Here is a 22,821-nt window from a genome sequence, read left to right as displayed (position 1 = left end):
CGTGGTACGGCCCGGGGGCGGCGCGCTCGGCCCGGAGCCGCTCGGGGGGGGCCGTGCCGGGCCGTGCCGGGCCGGGCTCCGGCGGGGCCATGAGCGCGGCGGGCGGGCGGGACGCCTGCTGGAGATGTGAGTACCGGGCACCGGGCGGCTGGCGGGGACGGGGGGCCGCGGGGAAGGTGCGCGGCCCGGCCCCGGCACAGCCCCGGCCAGGGATGCTCCTTGGCGGCGGGATGCTCCGCGCAACGGGGGCGTCCTCCCGGAGCCGCACCGCGACGTCCCCGCTCCTCCCCCGGAACGGGGCTGGTGCTCCGCCACCGGGGGGCCTCCCGTGACCCGTTCCCCAGTGCCTGTCCCTCCCCAGGACGAGGATGTCCCCTGGTACCGGGATGTCCCCATCCCATCATCCCCAGGACAGTGGTATCGGGATGTCCCCGTACCACATCACCCCCGGGACAGGGACGTCCCCTGGTACCGGGATGTCCCTGGCTCATCACCCCCAGGACAGGGATGACCCCTGGTACCGGCATGTCCCTGTGCCGTCACCTGCAGGACAGGGATGTTCCCTAGTACTGGGATGTCCCCATGCCATCACCCCCAGGCCAAGGGCATCCCCACCAGTTTGGGACAGGAGCCCCAGCACAGGACCAGTGTCCCAGGGGTGTTGGAGCCCTTCTGGCTCTGGTCTCCTGCCCTGATTGACCCCATCGGTGTGTCACGGGCCACCACAGGCAGCAGAGCACCCACCAACCCCCCTGCGTGCTGCTCACACACGGCTCCATGCAAGGTGTCGAGCTGCTGGGGGACGGGGAACACGCCACGAGGGGCTGCTGGGGGCATGGGTTAGGCTGGGGGTCATGCTAAAAGCAAGCAGTGCCTCAGTGGAGTGAGTCCTATGGGAGCCATCCGCATCGCTGGGAGTCACCCATGGGACAGCTGGTGGTGGTTACGGTGCTGGTGACACCCATGGGACAGCTGGTGGTGGTTATGGTGCTTGTGACCATGCAAGAGGGAGAACTCAACACAGCCACCAGCTCCTATCCTAGGGGTTTAGGATCCTCCAGCCTGTGCCTCCCTCCAGGATCCGGGCTTTTTTTGCTCTTCTTTGACTCTTTCGTAAGCCCTCAACCCATTACCTGTCACGGTGTGGGAAAGCAAACATGACCCCAGGGCTGCAGGGGAGGAAGCCGAGTGGATCCTGGCGATTGCCACCTCGCCACCCAGCTCCAACCCGAGCGCAGGGAGGTGGGAAGCCAGCAGTGAGCACCCGGGGAGGAATCGTGCCGCGAGCAACACGGGGAGCAGTTGTAATGAGGAGAGCCCTGCCAGGAGATTTCACGTTGTTCCTCCAGCCAAAATCACAACATTAAATCTATCCCGATGTTAGTAAGGGGCTGCATTGATGGCTCTCAAGGATATACTTTTGATGGAAGCTGGCTTTAAATGGACTTTACACGGCTGGGAACTGACTGCGGAGCTGCAAAGGGACGGAGCTGGGAGCGGAGACTCGGCGCTGGGGGAGAGGACGAGCGCGGGGCGAGGAGACGCCCATCGGTGACCTCCTGGCGAAGCCCCCAGGAATTAGTGGATGTCAGGAAATGCGGCAGCCCCCTGGTGCCCAGTACAGCTCTGGGTACATCTGGGCTGAGGCCGGTGGCAGCACATCTGGGGACAGGCGTGGAGCACCTCATGAAGCCATGGGCTCCTTCGGGAGCGTGAACCACCCGGGTGCTGCGTCCCCATCATCGGCTTCCAGCCTGCTCCGGGGTGCTCTGAAAAATGCCTAAATTCGTTGTCAGGCAGATTCACCACAGCAGGAGGACACATCTGCGGGGGTTAATTACCCTCATTGCCAGAGCTGCTTCCTAATGGGAATGCTTGGGGCTCGTGGGGCCTGCGGGGTGTCCACAGGAAGGGGCTGCTGCAGGGGCAGCCGGGGTGGTCCCCGTCCTCCTGCTGCTTCTCTGGGGGTTTGGCTTAGAGGGAGCTGGTGGCTGCGACACAGACGCTGAAAGCTTCAGCAGGAGAGGAGCCATCCGGCAGGGCTCCCGGTTCTTGTTCTGTTTTTGCGCTGCTCATTCCCCTGCTCTCTCTCCCCTCAGATCTGGACATGGCCAGGGAAGCCAAGCCGAGCCGAGCCAGGCTGGGCCAGAAGAGGCAGCACAGCAGCAGCCTGTACCAGTGAGTGCCATGGCATGGTGGGGAGTGGTGGGGGCGCATGGAAGTGGTGGGAGCTCCTCTTCCTCTCCCTGCTCTTCCTCCCTCCAATCCTTCTTCTGCATGCCCTTGGTTGTGGATGCTCACCTGGCTCCATAGGATGTCCCTACCCTGTCCCCATGGACACCTCCCTAACCCTAACCCCAACCCTAACCCTCCTCACTGAGGGTCTGAGGCTTCTTCTGCCCAGGAGAAGAGAAGATCCCTGTGGTCTCCGCGTGGTTGCAGTTTGGGCTTTTAAATGAGGTCCCTTGGAGGACAGGTGCCCAAGCAGAGATCTGGGGGCATGGTGTCCTACCAATGCGGGGGTGGGGGCCACCAGCAGAAGGGCAGGTCCCTGTTCCTGTGTGTGTTCAGCTCCTAGGCTCCGCAGGGACCCTCATCCCTGCTGGTTGCCACACCGGCACGTGGCACAGAGGGGACCAGAGCCGGCACCGGGCTCTGTCTCTCGTTAGAGAGCTTCTGGATTGAATTAATTGCTCTGCCCGTTGCCATGGCGCCGGGGCCATGCAGGGATGCAGCGCTGGCAGGGCAGGGACCGCGGTCCCCGTGGCTGCTGGAGCACGGCAGCCGCTGCATCACTCTTCCCGCGGGATGCTCTGAGGAGCCGCGCTCGTCCACGTCAAAGCCCATCTCAGGGTCACACTGCAAAGCGAGGCCAGCACGTGGCGAGCCGGTGACCGCGCGCATCCGGCTTCGTGCGTAGAAATGGCAGGAGGCACCCCGCGGGTCCCGTGGCGCTCCTTTCTTCCCCGCAGGACACGGTGCCCTTGTGGTAGCAAGGGACAAAGCGCAGGTGCCCGAGGCTGCTGTAGCAGTGACGATGCTCTGAGCTTTGTCTCACCTCGTGCGAGGCTTAATCCAGCGCTCATCGACTCCACGAGAGCTGAAGCGGCAAAATGAGCATCAGCACCTTTCCTCCTCCGCGGCGCGTGATTTATTGCCGGCATGTCGGCTGCCCGCGCGGGAGGCAGTTCGATGACAGATCGCCTCTTAATTTGGAGCTGAGCGAGCCGTCGGTGTGCTCCTGGAGCCAGGGACTGTGAAATTCAACATCAGCCAGCTCCAAATCCAGAGCCCCAGCCGCAGAGCCCACTCCTGGGGATGGGGACACATGGTGGGCAGCTGTCCCTGCTCTGCGGTGCCACGGCTGGTGACTTGCTGTCCTCTGTCCCCTCCCGCAGCAGTAACTGTGACCTGGACTACGATCTCTACAGGGACGACTTCCCGTACCGGTGAGTGTGGTGGCACAAAGCGGGGGGCCCAGGCGGGCAGCCCCAGCACCCGTTCCCCCACCTCTGGCAGAGGCTGCGCTGGCCTCAAGCAGCACCCATGCCGGGGCTGTGCCAGTCATTGGGGTGGGGGCAGCGTTTTTATGCTCACGTTGCTGGTTTTGTGCCCTCGCAGGGTGTATGAGTACCAGAAGATCCCACCCCTCATTAACCGCATCCCCGTCAAGGCCAGGAGAACTCACGCAGGAGCAGGAGGCAAAAGCAGCCCGAGCCCCCAGCCCGGGGCGCGGAGCAGCAGCAGCTCCACAGGGACACGGACAAAACGTGAGCGGGATGCGGTGGCTGGGCTGGAGGGGAAGCGCTGGGTCCTGCGGGAGGGGGTGAGCCGGGGAGCCTGCCTGCGTGCACCTCGGTGCATTGCAGCAGTGCCTGTGCCCACACCTCTTGCTCGCTGCTAACCTCATTGCTACAAGGCGCGGGGTGGGATCCCGACAGCTCCTCTCGCCCGCAGTGCGAGCTGAGGAGCTGCACTCCATCAAGGGGGAGCTGAGCCAGATCAAGGCGCAGGTGGACAGCCTGCTGGAGAGCCTGGACCGCATGGACCAGCGGAGAGAGCGGCTCTCGGGTGAGGAATGCTGCCTGCCCTGGACTCAGCCGGGTCCAAACCCCGCTGAGATGTTCCCCACACCGGTCCCCTCCCCTCGTCCCCTTTGGTGCCATGGGGCTTTGCCCCCTGCCCTGTGAGCACGGGGCTGGTGCTCTGCACGGGCACGCCGAGCTCCCACCATCCCTGTCCCCGCAGGGTGCAAGGAGAGTGAGAAGAAGAGGGCGGAGGTGGGCGCAGGATCGCCGTCCCTGGTGGGAGAGGGCTCCCGGGGCAAGGAGGGGACAGGAGGGGACGGGCGCAGTGACCTGCGCACCATAGACAGCGCGGAGGAGAGCACGGACACAGAGGAGACGGTAAGGCGGGGGTCAGCTGCCTTCCCCCAACTCCCTACTTTGCCAAAACCGGGTCCTGGTGGGCTCTGGAAGGGACGCTCCGTGCTCCCTGGGGTGCACCTGAGGACCCCGCTCTGCTTTTCTCCTTGCAGATGAAAACGCACATCTCAGACCCCGAGGGGAGCCACTAGATGGACTGGGTATGCTGGAGCCTTCCCAGTGTGCCAGCAGCTCCTGTCTTGTGTCCGTCTTTCTTTCGAGGCTTCCAGCTCGTGCCATGCTGGTGCCAGGTGCCCGCTCCCAGCACTCACGTCCCCTTCCATGGTGCCATCAGCCCCGTGTCCCACCCTGGCCAGCCACGGTGAGAGAAGTCTGTGTTTGAGTGCGCTTTGGGTTTGTTTTTGTTTTTTTGTTCCTCCTGTTTTCCAGCTAGGGATAAGTACACAGGGCAGGGAGGGTTGGAGGGCAGAAGGCCCACGTCCCGAAGGAGCAGCAGCCTGGAGCAGAAATCCACGGTGTCCTCCTTCTTTGGATAAAGTGTCCCATACACACCGGTCACATCCCGAGCCCTTGCCCCCGAGGCGTGCCCCCAGCTGCCTGCACACTCGAGGGTGGGCTCGTGCTGTTGGAGGTGACCGCCCTAAAGAGGAACCAGAGGGGCTGTCAGCACAGGACAAAGCCACAGCCCCGTGCCACCAGTGCCATGGCACAGGGCCCGGCGGCTCCCAGTCACCCGTGCTCACAACTGGGTTTTCCTTACTGGTTCCCCAAGGACTCCCACCATGCTCCTGTCAGCAGGATGGAGCCTCTGCCCCGGGAAGTCGCGCCCCCAGCCCCACTCCCCCCATCCCGCAGAGCTGTGCCACGTGTCCGTGTCCCTCGTTTCTAGGTCGTCCTTCTCGCTGGTAGGAAGTTGTTCTGTATCTCTAATTTGCCCCGGTAAAAGAGTGTATTGTGTTGGAAAGGAAAAAATAAAATAAAATTTGTATTTCTTTTCTCTGGTTATTTGACTCCGAGGTGGTTTTTTTTACCGCTTTGGGTGTGGTGTCTGAGAGCTACTGCAGCTGGAGCTGGGCTCTGCAGGGGACCGGGCACTTTGGGTAAGCAGCCAGCACCGCACGCAGCATGGCCGAATCCAGCTGCTGTGCTGAGGCGAGCCCCAGCAGAGCCAGACCCTGGCTCCAGCTCCTTTTCCCCCAAACCAGGTCAGGGTTTGCAGGGAAGAGGGCCCCAGCAGACTCAGGTAGGCAGAAGACTCACCAGAAAAGCCTAATTTATTGTAAAAAAAAAAAACGAAACAAAACAAAACAAAACACAATGTCTCTGCCACCCTGGAGCACCACGGGCAGGAGTCACGGAGGGCCAAAGTCTGTGACGGGACACTGTGGTCATGGTGGGGACGTCGCAGTGGGGACGTTGTGGTGCCAGGGCTTGTGGTGGTGCTGAGCCTGCGGGTGGCCGGGCAGGATGCGTTGGGCTCAGCTGCCTGAGGGTCTCCAGCGTCACGAGGGGTGGCTCAGGTGGGGAGTCTCTGGTGGCGCCAAGGACGGCTTGGGGAGCCCCTAGAATTGTCCAGCAGCACCAGGGGTGGCTCTGGAGGGGTCTCCGGTGATGCGAGAGGCGGCTCTGCCGGGCTCTGAGGGTCTCCGGCAGTGCTGAGAGCTGCTCCGGGGGTCTCCGGCAGCACGAAGGGTGGCTCTGCAGATCTCCGGTCGTGCGGGTGGCAGCTCGGGCAGGCCCCGGGGGTCTCCGCCGGCACCAGGGGAGGCTCCAGGGATCTCCGGAGGCGCGTGGGGCAGCTCAGGGTGGCTCCAGGAGCCCCCACCGCCACCGGGGGCGTCCCTCAGGCGCTGTGCGCCGCGTCCCTCCGCCGCGCCGCCCGCAGCAGGCTCTGCCTCAGCACGGGGTACAGGCGGTGGCAGCCGTCCAGGCCGAGCCTCAGCGCCTGCCCCCAGCTCTCGGGGTCCCCTCCGCGGCCTCCCCCGAGCACCGCCGACACCTGGTTGAGGGCGGGCAGCAGCGCCAGCGTCAGGCGGGCGGCGGCGCGGCGCTCCTCGGCCTCGCCGGGCTGCAGCAGCCAGGGCCCGGCGGGGTCGCCGGCGTCCCGGCAGAGCGCGCAGCCCACGGCCAGGTCGTACATCTCCACGCCGGCGTCGGCCAGGGCCAGCGAGGCGGCGCTGACGGCGGCGGCCAGCGCGGAGCCGCCGTCCTGCAGCAGCAGGGCGCTGACGGCCAGGCGGGCCCGCGGGTACCGCGCCAGGCGCACGGCCGGCTCCAGCGCCTCCCGCAGCGCCGCCGCCGCCTCCCGCTCCGCCTCCCGCTCCGCCGCCCCGCCGGGCCTCGGCCGGGCGCCCCGGCCGCTGAAGGGGGCGCGGCGGAACTCGCACACCAGCCGCCCCCCCGCCGCCGTCCCCCCCGGCTCGGCCGCCTCCCGCGGCCCCCAGGCGGCGCACAGCACCTTGGTGCCGCCGCTCAGCTCCACGTAGGCCGAGCCCTCGGCCTGGCTCAGCAGCCCGGCGCGGGCGAAGAGCGGCCGCAGGGCGCAGGGGTCCCGCGGCCCCGCCGCTTCTCCCTCCCCGGCCCCGTCCTCGTCCTCCTCGGCGCCCGCCGCCCACAGCGCCGGCGGCTGGGACTCGTCGGGGCCCCGCAGGCGGCGGTGATCCAGCGGCATGGCTGCGGCAGCAGGAGGAGGAGGAAGAGGAGGAGGAGGAGGAGCCCGGCCCGCTCCGCCCCGGCCCGCCCCGCAAGCAGCAGCAGCAGCCGGAGGGCAGCGGCGTTTATTGTCAGCTCCAAGGGGCACGGGGGGCACAGGCGGCAGCAGCAGCAGCCGGTGCGGGTCCCGGGGGGGTCCGTCAGTTTTTCAGCTCGCCCAAGTGCAGCCTGGCAAAGTCCGTGGCCAGCCGGAGAGCCTCGGACAGGCAGCCCACGTTCTTGCCCGTCGCCTGCGCCGAGACGTCCTTGCCGCCGCCTTTGCCGTCCATCAAGCCGGACACCTCCTGCACCCACTGGCTGGCCTTCAGGCCCTTCTTCACCGTCTCCTGGAGACGAAAAGAAGGCAAAAAGGAGCTTGACGTCGAGCAGGGAGGGAAGGTGGGCAGGAGCAGGGCACGGCAGGACAGAGCTCCTCCACGTGCAGCATCTGGCCCCATGCCTACGGCCACATCAAGCCGCAGCTCTCCCCCTTCCCCTTCTGCTCCACAAACAGGACCCGGTGCCTCTTCCCCCTGCTGCAGCACCCTGATAACACAAAGCACAAGGCTGTGGCTCTTGCCGACCTGAATGCTTTTCGGCCTTGTAACATCAGATAGAGCTGCTGTCTGGAGGCCGTGGATCCTCCACCAAGGCACGCAGACACACCACCAAGGCTCACAGAAAGGCACAGACACTCACACAGACTCTCAGTGTTACCTGGGGTACTTGGCACAGGCAGGTGATTCTGCCAGCTTCATTATCTACAGCGAAGAGCATGGTGGCAGTCTGGGGGGAATGAGTCTTGAAGAGCTTCAGTGATTCGTTCAGGGCCTGTAGAGGACAAAGTCACAGTGGCACACCTTCCTCTGGGCTTCCAACCAGCCTTGCTGCAGCCCCCGCAGTACTGTGCAGCCCCCAGGGCCCCACGAAGACTTTGAGGACCTGGACTTGCATTAAAATAGCCAGCAGCATCCTGCAGTGCCCATTCTCTCATGTCATCTTCTGCACTACCTTTGGCCTCTTGGCAGACTGCCTCCTCCCCCAGCTGCTGAATGCTGGGCACAGCTGGCTGTCCCCTCACAGCTGCAGGGAGCTGGGACTTGCAGAATTCATGGCTGTGCAGCCCCAAAGCAAGCACCGCTGTGTTTTGCCTAAGTGTAATGGTAGAAAATGGGGAAAATGCTCTGCCCAGGGTGCGATGAGAGCTCCCAGCAGGAGGGAGGAAATGTTCTGCAAAGAGCAGGACTCAACTACAGCGTAAAGAAGCTGCAAGGGTATCAGACCCATCCCAAAGGTTTCCCTGTCAGATCGCCATGCCACATTCTCACCCACTGCGATGAGGGCCTCACAAACAAAGCAGTTTTTGACTCCCACACAGCTGCGAGCAGCAGCGCCGGTGTCGAGATGGAGACAGCAATGGAAAAGGCAAGCAGGAGTCTGAGCAGCACCAGCTCCAAGGCTCCCAAAGTGGAAATTTAAATAGGGCATTAAAACTTGGCTGTTCCAGCCTCACAGCACGATCAGCCCCCGCTGCATGGCACTTGCGAGGAACAGCGGTGCAACAGAGCACACACAAGGGAGCTTTTATTCACAATAGAAAGAAATTTAACTTGTGCTAAGGGGGAAGGGGCAGCTTCAGCCCTGGCTGGATTAGAACAGGAACCTTGCTGCAGCGGATGAAATGCCCTGGAGCTGGGGGGCAGCTCTGTGATCTGGCCCTGTCCATGCTTAGCCCAGGACAGTTTCCAGAGCTGATCTTTAAGCCTGCAATTTTGTGTCAGGACTCCTTTGGGATGAGCCTTACCTGGAACCTGATGCAATTTCCACAGGGGTCCCTATCCTCACCAGGTCTGGAAGCTCAGCAAACGGTCAAGACCTCCCCAATCCTGCAGGCCCATTTGTAAACCCAGTGGGATGCTGGGATTACTACAGAGGTCCTGCCCCTCTTCATTACCGCTGCTCAGGGCTGGTAGGTGGTGAGACACCTCTGTCTCCCCAAGCAAACAGAGACCACCCAACTGGTCCTCAGGCACACGGGAGGTTGTTGAGGAGGGACCAGACTTTCCCGTACCTTTGCTGAGGCTCCATTTTCCATTTCCATGATGACCAATGGCTGGTTAGGGTGACTCTCAATGACTTGCTTGGTCTTCTCCAGCACCTGAGGACAGCAGTGTTCAGACACCCACACATTGCATACAGACACAGGAACCACCCAGGTGGAACCTCCCTGCCGACAGAGGCCCCCAGGGTGCCCCAATGTACCCATGGCCCAGCCTGGAGCAGCCCCACACTGCCATTCCAGGAACAAAAGATGCTCAAAATTGCATGTGTGTTCTGCGAGGCAGCAGCAGTGCTCCACGTGGTTCCTCCTCCAGGAAAATCCAATGGGATCTAGAGGCAGAACCATGCACCGCCCTTACCCTGCACCCAGGTGCAGGGACACCACCGCTACGGCAGGAGCACCCCATCTTCCAAGGTAGCAGGCATGGAGGCAGCCACAGCTCAGCTCCCTTCCACGCTGGGCACAGCTGGAGCTCCCAGAAGAGCTGCCCATCAGCACCCCCACGCTGTCCTTTATTCCCACCCAGGGCTCACTCGTTTCTGGATGTCAGCTTTGCTTGCACGGTCCAGGTCATCCATAACTTTCTTCAGTGCCTTAACAGCCTCTCTGAGTTCATCCTTCTGCCACTGCGGGATAACAGCAGTGGCCAGTGTCTGCAAAACAGGCAGGGGTGGAGGGTTAAAGGGACAGGTGACCGTGGCAGGAGGCAGGGCACGCTGCACTGAGCTCACGAACCTCAAGGGCCTTGTCTGGCAGAGCCTGATAAACTCCCCTCTCCCAATGTCTGACAAGCTCAGGTGTGAGGCAGCAGCTCCCACAGGACGCAGGGCTGGGACCTCTCTTGAGCTTGTGTCCTACAGGGTGCTGGCACAAGACTTCAATTCACCAGCAATTAAACCCTTGAGACTAATTGAGACGAAGTGACCCCAGGGGAGACAGAGGAGCAGGAAGCTGAACTTGGGCCTCATTAAACCACCCGGTGCTGGCAAGCAAGGCCCCAGCACTGCCGCCACCCTCACCTCGCTGAGGTCCGTGATCTCCTTCTGCACATCCTTATTGGGAGCTGTCTGGACCTTCACCTTTGCGTCCAGGGCTGACAGCAATTTCTTGAGGCTGTCCACTTTCCTGAGGGCCTAGCAGAATACATTTTGAGTTATATCATGCAGGGAGAGCTTCCAGGCTGGGCTCCTGGCCATCCGCATGAGAAGGGTGAGGAAGGCTGCAGCCCCAGACATGGAGTTCAGTAACTCCTAGGGAAGTAGCTGAGCCATGCAGCGCTTGTCCAGAGCCACGGTGTGATGCTGGCCGGACTCTTCTTTGCCAGAAGGAATGCTAAGATCCTCCCAAAAGAGGACAGCAGCTCCCACATCAACCCCCTTCTTCCACTTTAGGCAGCACCAGCCCAAGCTCGCCCAGGACCAAAGCCACCTGCCTCTGCAGCAGAGGACTGCACAAATGTCAGGTGGGAACAGCTCCCACCTCCCTGTTCCTTGCCATTCCCACACCTGATGGAGACCACAGTGCCAAGGGGCTGAACAAGTTCTGGGCTTTGCCAACTGCTGAGAGCTCTGCACCTGCAGCCCATTCTGCAAACCACCATGAGCTAACCCTGCAGCCACCTCTGGGACCACCCCGGGCCCTTCTACCACTCTAACACCGCAGCTGCTGCCGAGACCTCCCTCCCACCCCGATCTCTCTTTGTGCTGTGTTGGCAGAGTCCAAGCCATGAGTCCCTCAGGCTCTCAAGCCAATATACCCTTGTGCTGAGTACCCCAGCAGGGACACTGGGCAGATTTAATGAAATCAGCCTTGGCAAAGGGTTAATACGTGTGCACACACGTGCCAGTGGTTTCCTGCAGGGCTTGGATCTCACAGGAGATCACTCCTGCCTCCTCTTACCTTCCGAGCTTCGGCTCCGGTGACTGCCACTATCCTCCGGATGCCTTTAGCAATCGCTTCTTCTGAAACAATCACAAAGTGGCCAGCATGGCCGGAGTTCTGCAAGTGCCTTTGGAAAGAACCCAGAAACAGACCCATAACAAGAGAAAGTTACAAGTTACCTCTCATCTCAGCAGGATTCAGCATGGAAACCAGAAAACCACCCTGTCAGGGAGGCGCTGCCAGGGACAGACAGAAAGCCCAACCTAGCCACCAAAAGCACAGCAGCGAGGGGAGGGTGGCAAGGCCCAGCACTGCCAGAGACTCTGCATGCGAGCAGGGACAGCATGCAGGCAGTTTCCCTATTTGCCCACCATATACCTGCACCTCAACAGCCCCCAGGAGCCCAGGCTCCACAGGGACTCCTTTTCACTCTCCCCACTGCCTTCCCTGGTCTCTCCAGATACTCACGTCCCTCCGCAGAACTCGATGGAAGTGATGGAGCCCGCAGGGCCAGAGGGGTCGGCCAGCAGCTCCTCCACAGGGATGCCAATCGACACCACGCGGACAGGATCGGGGTAGGTCTCATCAAAAACTGCCCGCAGTCCTTGGATAGCTTTGGCTGCTGCAAGAGGGCAGTCCTTGGCATAGACAGTCTGCAGAGCACAGGAAAGGGGTGCAGATGAGAGTTAGTCCTGTGAGCTGTGACTGAGGGCCTGCATTTCCAGGATATCCTGACTTCCTCTGAAAGATCCTAAGAGGGAAGTTACATGCCTAACCCGACCTGGGGTTTGTGGGGCTGCAGGGATCCCAAGATAATTGACGAATCTTCAAAGCCCCCGATGTCTGTGCCTGCTCAGACCCCCTGTGCTGTTGTACATTCAAATGGTTTCTAACCGTGAACTCCTGAGCAGGACATGAGGTCCTGCTGGGGTCTGATCTGGCACCGGGCTGGCACTATACAGAGCAACTCTCTTGTCTTTGAGGACACATCACCACTCTGCTAAACTCCTTGGCTTTTGCAGACAATATGACACTAGAACAGACAAGGAACCACTCCAACCCTGCAGAGGGCTCAGTAGCAATGAACAGATCAACGTACATGGAGGTTTCCCACTCAAAATCCTCTGAGGTGATGCAAATCTACGCACAATACTGCGTCAGCAGCTCATAAGGCTCCTACTGAGCCAAACTTCCAGTATCCCAGATCATCCAAAAACTTGACTCAGGCTATTTTTTTCCTGAGTATACCTCTACCAGCCAAACCCAAGGATCAAAGAGAGGGAGCTGGCCCCTGTATGAGAGGTCAGTGGAAAAAGGTGGACAAGGCATAACTTTCCTCTCTGCCCTGACACTCCAGGGAAACAGCAACGTGACAAACGTTGAACTGCACCGACAAACAGTACAATGCACAACTCAGTCCCAGGGAGGGGAGCACCCTGGGAAGGAATGGGATTCAAACCAGACTCCTCCTGAAAGCTGGTGCCTCAGCTGTCCACTGAGCCCAGTCCAAACCCTGCAGCAAGCCAGGAAAAGGATGGGATCCTTCCCGGAGGATGGGGGCAGCTAAGCACCATCCCACCCCACAGGGCTCACCCCCGCAGCCCGTACCCACCTTTGCCTCCTCAATCATCTGGTTGGCGATGCCTTCAACCTGCTTGATTTCCTGGGTAGATAAGGCTCCCTTGGCTGTGAAGTCAAACCGCAGCCTGTCTGGTGCGACCAGCGACCCTCTCTGGTCAGCCTCTCCCAGCACCGAGCGCAGGGCGAAGTTGAGGATGTGAGTGGCCGTGTGGTTGCTCATGACCGGCCTCCGCCTTGTCTGATGGAGAAAGGCACTGTTAGTTGGGGTCCCGTACTAGGGCCACACTGGTCCCAGGATCACCTCTGGCACTGGAAGTGGAGGCTAACATGCTCGTTCAACAGAAGCCTGAAGTAGCTGAGGTGACCAGGAACAACTTGCTGCCTCGGAGCCTCAGCTAAGAGAGAAGGACATTCCCCACCACATTTGTACGTGGCTTTTCACTGCCAGTCCCCTTGCTGGGCCTTTCTGGAGAGACACCAAGGACAGAGCAGGTCACAGACACTGATCTCCACTCAACAGGGAAAAGCGCTGCAAGACGGGAGCCTCCTCTCTTGCTCCAAAGGTGCCTCTATAGGGAGGGGAGATGCATTTTGCAGACTGGGCTCCATCCAGCACTCCCTCAGCAGGCTGAGCCTGCTGGAGCTGTATCCGGAGCAGGGCAGACAGCCCAGGCTCTCCACTGCCATCCGTAATGCTTGGGGCTCAGTAGACATCCAGCTCCCAGTCAGGACCAGAAGTGTGGTTCTGCTGTTGCTCAGCAAGACCCAGTGAGCACAGATGAGCCAGCAGGGTGTTATCTGCCTCATGGAAGGAGGAAGCCAGATTCCAGGAGGGAGATGCCCTAACTCAGAAGGCCTGGGAGGGCCACGTTGCTTGCCTGAATCGTGTGCTGTGAGGAGAAGAGGACCCGATCTCCAAGTCTCCAGGGCAGTACCAATGCTGCTCCAAAGAAAGGAGACAAAATCCAGGGACAAGAGATGAACCCATCTGTAACACTGTGCCTTAACTCACCTCATCGACAGACAGCAGGACCTGGTCTCCTACTTTCAAGCTTCCATACAGAGTTCCTATGTGAAGCACGTAGCCTCCTCGGACCTGCACGTTCTTCACAGTGAATTCAGTTTTCTGTACAAAGAGGGAAATGCACACAGTGAGGGGGTGACAGGCCAAGGGAGGCACATAGTCCAGCCAGAGCCCTGAACTACAACTGGAGGGCATCAGTGAGAGCTGGACCGGTGTACAAGATATGAGAAAGCGAAACGTCCCCAGGCAGAGCACACAGTGACACAAAGCAGAGAAGGGAGTGAAGTGGGGCATGGTTATGAGACACAGCATAGCTGAAAGAGGCCCTCAGCTTGAAAGCACTGTCCTTCAGCACAGCCACCCCAGCAGCACCACCACCAGAGGCACCCACATCCTGGCGACAGCCTGATGCTGCAGCAGAGTTCAGCACAGCCTCCCAAAAAGCAAAAAGAGCCAACTCCAGAACATCTGTGCCATGCTGCACCCCTGAAAAGGAACTCCGTGCAGTTCCCAACACCCGCCACAGACAGGAGATCCCTAGAGCTTGCTTGGCCCCTTCTCCTCTGCACACATCTGCCCCAGCCCCAGGTCAGACTGAGACCAGTGAAAGGCTCTCAGTGGAAGACTCACATCCTCCCTGCTGTCGTCGTCCTTGACCATGTAGCCCTGGTCATAGATCTGCCCACCCTGCTCGGCGTAGAAGCAGGTCCGGTCCAGCACTATCCCACACTCCTGGCCTGTGGATACCTCCTCCACAAACTTCTTCTCCCTGCGGATGGCTTTCACTGTGGCCACAAGGCTCCCAAAATCTGTCACCAAGACAACAGGCAGTGTCAGTAAAATAGGAAAACCTTGTGGACACCACACAAGAGAACTTCAGAGCAGCACATTCCAGGAGCTACCACATTTGTAGGGGGTAAAGAGGAAGAACTAGGGCAACAGTTGGATAACAGGGAATTTCATTCAGTGCTCTCCGTGGCAGGCACAGTCACTTCCTTCCACATCTACGTGGAAAATCAGCAGCACATACGGCTATGAGTCTGGTGGCTCCCGCATCTCCACCAAATCAAAGAATGAGCAGAAAGAGCCACAGCAAACAAAGTGGGCTGAGGAGTCTTTAAGGACCAAGCAGAATCTGCAGTCCCCTGTGACACTGGCAAAGGAGCAGTCGGGAAACACAAACACGGGAGTGTGGAGAGGCAAAGCTGCAGGAACTGGAATCCCCTTAAGTCTCTCTGATCAGGTCAGCAACAGATCTGAACAGTAGGGCAGACCTTGGACCGTCTTGCCCTTCTCTTTCTCTGCCCCACTTGTCACAAGCAGGCTATTCACCTGCACCCATTTCCACTCCCACCTCCATGTCCCGGGAAAGATGAGCCCAGAGGGGACCTTGCTGAGATGCATGCTAGGAAGACAAATCAGCTTCTCCCAAAGACATGCAGGAGGAAAGGGTTTGGCAGCAGAGGTTGCTTCTGAGAGGGCTTTTTCATACCGTAGGTCCCGCTGGGATCTGACGTATAACCGTATTTCGGTGAGTCGTCGGTCACCTCCAGCCCTTGGGCCCTTAGCTCTTCGATGGCATAGATGTCCAGCATGAGGAGATCCTCCCCGCCAGCACCCTTGCCCTGGGATTTGAGCTGCCAATGACAAGCACCAAAGTTTAAGAAAACCTACCCCAGCAGTGGTGGATGACAGTGCTGGTGTTGTGCCCTGGTCTTTCCCACAGGGCACTGGGAGCTTGAGGGGAGAGTGCACCCCCTAAGAAAGGAGCAGAGACCCATAACCACAAAATAAAACGAAGGGACTCCTCCCTGCCCACTCTCAGCCAAGCTCCCCCACAGCTGTTACCTACCTGTGCATTTTTCCGCTCTTCTTCAAAGCCCTCCATGTCCACAACAAGGCCTTTCTCCTCTGCAATCAGCCCAGTCAGATCCACAGGAAAACCGTAGGTGTCGTAGAGCAGCCAGGCAGTATCACCTTCAGAGAAAAAGCAGAGAAGTCATCATGCTTGTTCCGTGAGCTAGTGCTCTCCCCTTGGCTTTGTGCTACTGCAGGACAACGAATGGGGCTGGTGAACACGAACAGCTAAAAGGCTCCTCGCTGACGAACAGCTAAAAAGCTCCTCGATCCTCTTCGGGGCAAAGAGATCGCACTACCATGGGCACCTCAGAGATCTGAGCAAGTGTACACAGGCCAGAGAAGAGAGGGGTGGCCCAGCTCTGAGCAAAGATCTTTCGATCCCAGCTCTGTGCCCACCCCACCTTCCACCATCTCTCAGTTCCCAGCCCAACTCAGCCCTTGGTCCCAGATGGTAAATGCATTTTGGTGCATACAGACAGGAATCACAGCCTCACCAGGAATGGTTTTACTGTCGCCCAGGCTCTGGATCTTCCTGTCCAGGATACGTCGTCCTCTGCTGAGTGTTTTCAGGAACTGATCCTCTTCTTCATTGATAATGTCCTTCACCATATCTGGGTCCTTCTTCAGCTCAGGAAAGGCATCTCCCTGCAGACCCAAAAGGATTCAGCATGGAGATCTGCACACCTCAGCAGATGAAGTCTTCAGCAGACACAGCGGAGAGGGGGAAGAACTCACCAGTGACTGCACCACAACATCAACCAGAGTAGCAAAGAAGCCCTTGGGGGCGTTGAGCTTCTCATGGGAGTAGCGCACAGCCCTTCGGAGAATCCGTCTCAGCACATACCTAGGAACAGCAGAGCCCCTCAGTGCAAACATCACACCTCTGATTTGTTCTCAGGGGCTCCACCGGCACCCACCTACCAGCACTCCCTTCCCAGACCTCAGCCCCAGGACTCAAACTCACTGTGAGCTTAAAAGTCAGTCCCGTGAGTCCAGCACAGCCCCCCAGCCCAAACTTTGTTGCCTTTTTGACAGCAGCACTGCACAAAACAGACTTCTGTGCCTATCTGTCCACAGCAATCTGTTTTGGGCATTCATACAGCAGGACTGGTACTCACAAGAACCCTCAGACCTGTGTGTCCTGGCCTTTCGGGAGGACTTTGCTACAGGGATACAAATACACTGAGCAAACACTCTGCTATCTGCTGCTTCAGTGATGAATTCAGACATCCCAGAGACACACCAGGTCCCACTGCCCTTAGGGAAGCCGTGCTGAACAGAAGGGGTGCAGCAGCACTGCAGCAGCTCCCTTCTTACCCCCTGCCAGTGTTGTCAGGTCTGCCCCCATCGGAGAGGGCCAGCGTGATGGTCCGCGCGTGGTCCGCCAGCACGCGGTAGGCCATGTCAATGCCGTCTGCGTCCTCAGCGCCGACCTGCCCCATGTACGGCCTGGCACCCGTGCCCTGTGCAGAGAGAGGAGAAGGCGTTAGGCAGACGGGGTGATAACGGACAGCAGGGATCAGCAATGAGGCAGAACAGGGGCCAGCCTCGTCCCACTGCCCGCAGCCACACACATGGCACACTCCTCTGGGAAAGGGGTGACTCGGTGAAGCCGGGGAAGACGGAGGGCTGTGAGGCTGTGCGTGCTGCCTGCACTTCCAGGGCTGAAGGGTGCCCAAGGCCAGAGGGAAGTAAAGCCAACTTATCCCACCATTAAGAGCCCAGGACAGAAGCGGGAGGGAGGGGGGCAGAGCATACAGGGAACCAAAAGGGAAATCTGTTTGGCTCACTGGCTCACGGGCTCTGCCCTGGCATAACCTGCCCAGCCAAGAAACCTTTAAAATTCTGTCACATGGGACAGGGTCCCAGCCCCCCTCTTTTAGGGCATTTCCATCTGTACCCAAGGGAAAGACACTGCTGTAACAAAGCAGTGCCTGCAAGTGGTGTGGTTCACTGGAAACACCTGGGAGAGCTGCACTGCTCGTGTCCCTTGTTCTCCTCTGCAAACATGCCCCAAGGCAGCAATTACCGGGCCAGCCAGAGCTCCTACCCTTGGCAAAGTACAAACCCACAGGGCTCGAAGTAGCTGGGAAAGCAGAGACCTGCAGACATGACCATCCCTGTCTGACCTGCCCCGTGCATCTCCCCAGAGACCCAGGGAATGGATGGATGCAACTGGATCCGGCCCTGACTCTCCAGTTTGTACCTTCTGGATGGCTTCAAAGTAAGGAAGGAAAAGGTCAGTGTCATAGTTGGACATCTTGTTCTGCAGCACTGAAACCAGCCGCTCCAGACCCATCCCAGTATCAATACTTTTCTTGGGAAGAGGTTTCAAGCTGCCATCAGCTTCCCTGTCCAGCCACAAAAAAAAAAAATACAAGCTGTTAAGGATGGAGGCTCTGCAGGGGCATCCCCAACTCTCCTCTCACCTTTATCACATTTATGACACAGGCCCACAGACAAGCCACACACAAGGCAACTTTAATAAAATATAATTAACAAGACTCAATGGCAACTTAGACCCAGAGGAGGATGGCGTTTATGTCCAACGGATTCCTGACCGATGAACAGGGAGAGCATTTCTAGTCTATCCCCAAAACCAGCATGACTGATCTCTTCTATACAGGTGGGCTGGGGCCAGAGCATCGCAAAGCACGCAGCTCCCAGACAAGTGGGAATGACAAGCAAACCCAGTCCTCCTGGTCTCAAGAACCCGATGGGAGACCCTAAATGAAAAGCAAGGCTCCAAAGGTGCTCCCCAGGTCCACAGCAGTGTGCTCAGCCTCCCCTACAGCTCTCACTTCCAGGGGGGCAACACCAGCGTTCGGCAGCTTCCTACAGCACCCAAATTGCTGGTGATGCTTGCAGGTATAGGAACAAGGCCACAGCAAACAGCAAAGCAGTACAGAGGTGCCTGGGTTAGAGCGCTGGGAGCGTAGCCAAGCTGCTGGGCTGGGAAGCAGGTCTTACTCACCTGTTGAACTGTATGAACACCAGGTTCCAGATCTCCAGGACGTTGGGGTCATCCTGATTGACCAGGTGCGAGGCATCCCTGTCCCCGATCCGGTCATAGTGGATCTCACTGCAAGGGCCACAGGGGCCTGTGTCTCCCATTTCCCAGAAGTTATCCTTCATATTGCCAGGCAGAATCCTGCCCTCAGGCAGCCTGTAACAAGAAACTCCCGCTGACCAACAGAGGCAAGAATTCCCCCACCTAAGGAGGAAATCTCACAATAGAAATCTCAGTGTGCTACTTCCCTGGACGAGCAGATGAATCGTGAGGGCAATTGAAATTACCTAGGGGTAGAACATCTATCTGCCTTACGAAAACAGTGGGACTGGAGAGGACAAGGCTGAGTGGTAGACTATGACTGAGGGTTAGAAAAATCCCAGAGGTTCAAAGCAGAATCAGACACACTCTGAAGGCACAGGTCCCCAGGCAGCGACTAAGAGGAATACACGGGCGATCTCTGAACGTACTTAAACAAATGACTGTGGATGCTGGGATGGGAAGATGAAAAGAGTAGAGACCATAGTCAGGGTTGCCTGCTTTCCTTGAACAGCATCTTCTCAACTGCCCTCAGAGGCAGCACACTTGGCTGGACAGACCACTGATCTGACCCAGCAGGGCCCTTCTTATGTTCTTAAGCTTACACAAGAGATTTTGAAATGAAAGCTCTAGGGCCTGACCCAAGTCTCAGTCTCTTCTATCTAATGCCAGTGCTTCCTTTTGGCTTTGTAGCTCCACCAGCCTGCAAACATTATTTGTGACATTTCAATTTTGTTAAAACCTCCTGTCATATGTGCTCTGCCTCATAGCCCATGGCATCTTTCTCTGAATAAAGCCACATGGCTACTGTTCATCAAAACACGCAGCTTTCTCGGTTAAAGGCCCTCACCCCAAATTCAGCCAGATCTGCTTGCATTCCAGATCTGGTTGCAGTCCTGCAGCCTCATTTCCACCAAAGTAAGTGACGTAGAGTCTTTCAGCAGGGATGCCAAACTCCTTGGTGAGAAGGTCCAGTGCCAGTTTACAAGCAAGCTCCTGCAGAAGGAAAGATGAGGTGAGCAAGTGAATGCAAACAGAGCCTCTCTTCAATGTGCAGTACCTGCCCACGCAGAGTACTGGCTACTGTAGGTATCCCTGGCTGCCTTGGATCTACCCAGTAAGTCTCACAAACATGCAGAAACCTTCCACACCAAGTCTCTCCTGAGGTCCCCTTGTATTACCAGCTTTAGCAGACAGAAGCTGGACCAAAGCAGCTCTCTGCTCTGAAACAGTCAAGAGCTTTCAGATTTTTGGCACAAGAAACAGGCAAATTAATATACACAGCAAAAAGGGCATGAGAAACATCTCACACCGCTTTCCAGCTATCATGTTCTCTGTGCAAAAAAGAGCCTTTGAAATCTGCTGTTATGCTGTATTCTTAACATCCCCATCGTGGTATGAACCCTACACTAGCAAGAAGCTTGTGAAAGGACATTGATATTTCATGATCACTCCTATATGAGGTCCATCTAGTCACATAGCATATGCAACTCCCCACAGCTCCAGGACAACCACTAAAACCTCTACCTGAAGACTCCAAACTGCCAGACTTAATACAATCAGCTTTGTCAACCTTAAGTAATTAATCACAAAACATTCTGCAGTCGGAAGAGCTTATTCCAAGGAAATCAAATGTATGATAAGAGCTACTCTGTTTCAAGAGATTCTCATTCCTCTTGGCAAATGCTCTGCTGAGTTCATAGAGACATATAATTTTCAGATTAGCCTATTTTACCTTGAAGTAATCCCCAAAGGACCAGGACCCCAACATCTCGAAGAAAGTGTGGTGGTAGACATCTTTTCCCACGTCATCCAGGTCATTGTGCTTGCCCCCAGCTCGGATGCACTTCTGAGTATTGGTAGCTCTGCTCAGTTTAGCAAGCGGGTGCGAGGGGTCAATAGTGTTGAGGAAGATGGGTTTGAACTGAGAGGACAGAAAAAAGGGGAAATCAAGGAGCCTGTTTTCCTATATTGAAAGCCCCAGCAAGGCAGTGTCATCTACATCACAGTACCGCTGGTCTGGATGCCCCTGAGGCAGCCTTCAGAAAGAGCCTGCTGTATGCTGCATGTGAGGAGGATGCAGGGCCCAGCACACCTGCACATGTGCCTGGGGCACACCAAACCCCAGGACTTCCAAAGGGACTGAAAACAGCCAGGTTCCCAATTGCCAAAATCATTGAAAACTCCAGCAGAACTCTTCCAGCAGCCCAGCCCCAACTGCTCATTAAAGATACTGTTACTAGTTTGTGCCAAGATTCTCTCTGCCACTCTTTGCAGCGCTAGCTGTGGTCCAAAGGGTCAAGGAAGATAGACTGGCAGTGCTCATGCTGCATCACAATCAGCCCAGCAGGCACAGGAACTTCTCCCAGCAATCTTGCCAGCTCTGCAAAAGCACATGGGACTCCAGCAGACACACCAGCCACCTCTTTGTGACCAGAAGAAGGAGAATGCAACAATAATTTTCCACACGATCCACAGAAGAAACTGCTAGTTATTTTGTCTGTTTGAAAATTCTATCTTCAGGATGCAAAGGGCCAAATATAAGCCTCACTTTAGTGAAACCAAAGCAACCAGCTCAGCCCAGGGAGCAGGCACTGACAGGTGAAGGGAGAACTGAACTCCCTGCAAGCTGAAGCACTTACAGAGCCAACCTTACATGGAAAGGAGCCACCTAAAAAGAGAAGGGTAAACGCACCGCCAAGATGTTGTCTGCAGGAGGTTTTAAGATCCATTTATTGCCTAATAAACAATTGCTAAGTCCTGTCATCCAGTAGAAGCTTATTAGGAAGAAATGGGCACTCCAAAAGCTCTGCATACAGCTTCACAGATTGCAGCTGCTAAAGGATATGTTCACAAGGACCAGAGCGAGACCTACCTGATTCATGCCAGCATTAGCAAAGAGCAGTGTGGGGTCATCCAGGGGGATTGTAGAGGAAGAGTGCACATAGGTATGCTGGTTTTCCTTGAAGAAGTCAATAAATCGTTGCCGGATCTGGCTAGCTGTCAGCGTAGATTCCATCTTGAAGCTGCAGGTCACAGCTGTCCAAAGCAAGCAGAAGGGAAAGCGGCAAGGCCCCGGTGCAGTCTGAGGAGACAATAATCACAGAATCATTAGGGTTGGAAAAGACCTTCAGGATCATCTGGCCCAACCATCCCCCTGCTACCAACGTCACCAGCTCCTATGCGCTGTCGTCTCAGGCAAGAACATCAGGATCCCTGCTTTTATCTCCTGCAAGGGCCCTTCTGCTTTGATAGCCATTCTCAGCAGCCCCTCGGTTTAGCGACGAGCCTGCCCCACGCGGTGCTGGCCCAGACCCAAGCATCCCCTCCCCGGCCACGGGGGAGCCACGGGGACCGGCCCCGCGCGGAGCCACCACCGCCCGCACGGCCCCGGGGAGGAGGGAAGGAGCCGGCCCAAGGGCACCGGGGGAGCCGGGATCAGCCCCGGTCCGATCGGCCCCGGCCGCCTGCGAGAGGTCCCGGTCCCCGGTCCCCGGTCCCGACCGCGCGCCCCCCGCCCGGCCCCGGCCCTACCTCGCCGGGCGCCGCCGCCGCCCCTCGCCCCGCGCCGCCGGCCTCACCGCAGAGCCCGCAGCGCCCGCCGCCCGCCTCCGATTGGCTGCCGGAGCCGTCGCTCAGCCGAAGCCCCGCCCGCTCCACCTCTCCCGGCCACGGGGAGGGCCGCCCGCCGGCTGATGCAATGGAGGGACGCGGCGGCCACGTGACGCGGCTGGGGTGAAGCCGAGCAGGGAGGCGCCATTTTAGGGTTGCCCGCAGTGTGCCCTCTAAGGGGGCTTGGGGGGCTGCCCCGGGCCGCGATGGAGGGAAGACCGTAGGGGCCGGGCCGTGTGGCCCCGGGCCTCCTGCTGCCCGGTGCAGCCCCGCATGCGATCCTTTGGCCTCGTCCCCTCCTGCGGAGGGCACAAGGAGCTTCCCAAGGCTCAGACCTAGAAGGTCAAGAGCTTACAAAGCCTTTGCGTGGGTCAGAGGTGACAAAGTCATGGTGCAGCTGCTAATTGGCAGACTCCTCTGCTTGCCTTACTGTACAGAATCACAGAATCACAGCGTGGTTTGGGTTAAAAGGGACCTTAAAGGTCATCTAGTCCAACCCCTGCCATGGACAGGACAACTCCGACCAGGCCAGGCTGCTCCAAGCCCCATCCAGCCTGGCCTTGGGCACTGCCACGGATGGGGCAGCCACAGCTCCTCTGGGCAGCCTGTGCCAGGGCCTCACCACCCTCTGAGTGAAGAATTTCTTCTAATGTCTAACCTGAATCCACATTCTTTT

At 58.2% G+C, this 22,821-nt stretch overlaps 3 protein-coding genes across 6 annotated transcripts; 1 reads left to right on the top strand and 2 right to left on the bottom strand.

The window, feature by feature from the left end:
• Nucleotides 1-19: 19 nt before the first annotated feature.
• LOC118246607 (RNA-binding Raly-like protein) lies at nt 20-5,390 on the top strand. The gene is made up of 7 exons (XM_035543821.2): nt 20-126; nt 2,100-2,178; nt 3,399-3,449; nt 3,622-3,770; nt 3,958-4,071; nt 4,249-4,406; nt 4,538-5,390. The coding sequence occupies exons 1-7, from the start codon at nt 90-92 to the stop codon at nt 4,574-4,576; spliced, it is 627 nt and encodes a 208-aa protein (XP_035399714.1). The 5' UTR covers nt 20-89; the 3' UTR covers nt 4,577-5,390.
• Nucleotides 5,391-5,641: 251 nt separating this feature from the next.
• EXOSC6 (exosome component 6) lies at nt 5,642-7,176 on the bottom strand. The gene has a single exon (XM_035543818.2). It carries the CDS (start codon nt 7,054-7,056, stop codon nt 6,229-6,231), a length of 828 nt encoding a protein of 275 aa, XP_035399711.1. The 5' UTR covers nt 7,057-7,176; the 3' UTR covers nt 5,642-6,228.
• AARS1 (alanyl-tRNA synthetase 1) lies at nt 7,146-22,173 on the bottom strand. 4 transcript variants are annotated; one of them, XM_035543813.1, is made up of 21 exons: nt 22,068-22,173; nt 21,409-21,618; nt 20,269-20,457; nt 19,384-19,529; nt 18,459-18,650; nt 17,691-17,835; nt 16,802-16,947; nt 16,220-16,328; nt 15,979-16,129; nt 15,477-15,601; nt 15,117-15,261; nt 14,255-14,433; nt 13,613-13,726; nt 12,632-12,838; nt 11,488-11,672; nt 11,038-11,146; nt 10,158-10,271; nt 9,672-9,791; nt 9,148-9,234; nt 7,794-7,907; nt 7,146-7,423 (listed from the first exon to the last, which is right to left on the bottom strand). In XM_035543813.1, exons 2-21 carry the CDS (start codon nt 21,550-21,552, stop codon nt 7,238-7,240), a joined length of 2,907 nt encoding a protein of 968 aa, XP_035399706.1. In that variant the 5' UTR covers nt 21,553-21,618; nt 22,068-22,173; the 3' UTR covers nt 7,146-7,237. The 4 variants fall into 4 exon arrangements, with proteins under 4 accessions (XP_035399706.1, XP_035399707.1, XP_035399708.1 ...); XM_035543814.2 differs by lacking the exon at nt 22,068-22,173 and adding an exon at nt 21,698-22,037; XM_035543815.2 differs by lacking the exon at nt 22,068-22,173 and adding an exon at nt 21,707-22,031.
• Nucleotides 22,174-22,821: the final 648 nt, after the last annotated feature.

Source organism: Cygnus atratus, chromosome 12, assembly GCF_013377495.2.
Source record: "Cygnus atratus isolate AKBS03 ecotype Queensland, Australia chromosome 12, CAtr_DNAZoo_HiC_assembly, whole genome shotgun sequence".
Lineage (NCBI taxonomy): Eukaryota > Metazoa > Chordata > Aves > Anseriformes > Anatidae > Cygnus > Cygnus atratus.
Note: the sequence above shows the minus strand (reverse complement) of the source record. Positions and strands in the feature narration are given on the sequence as shown.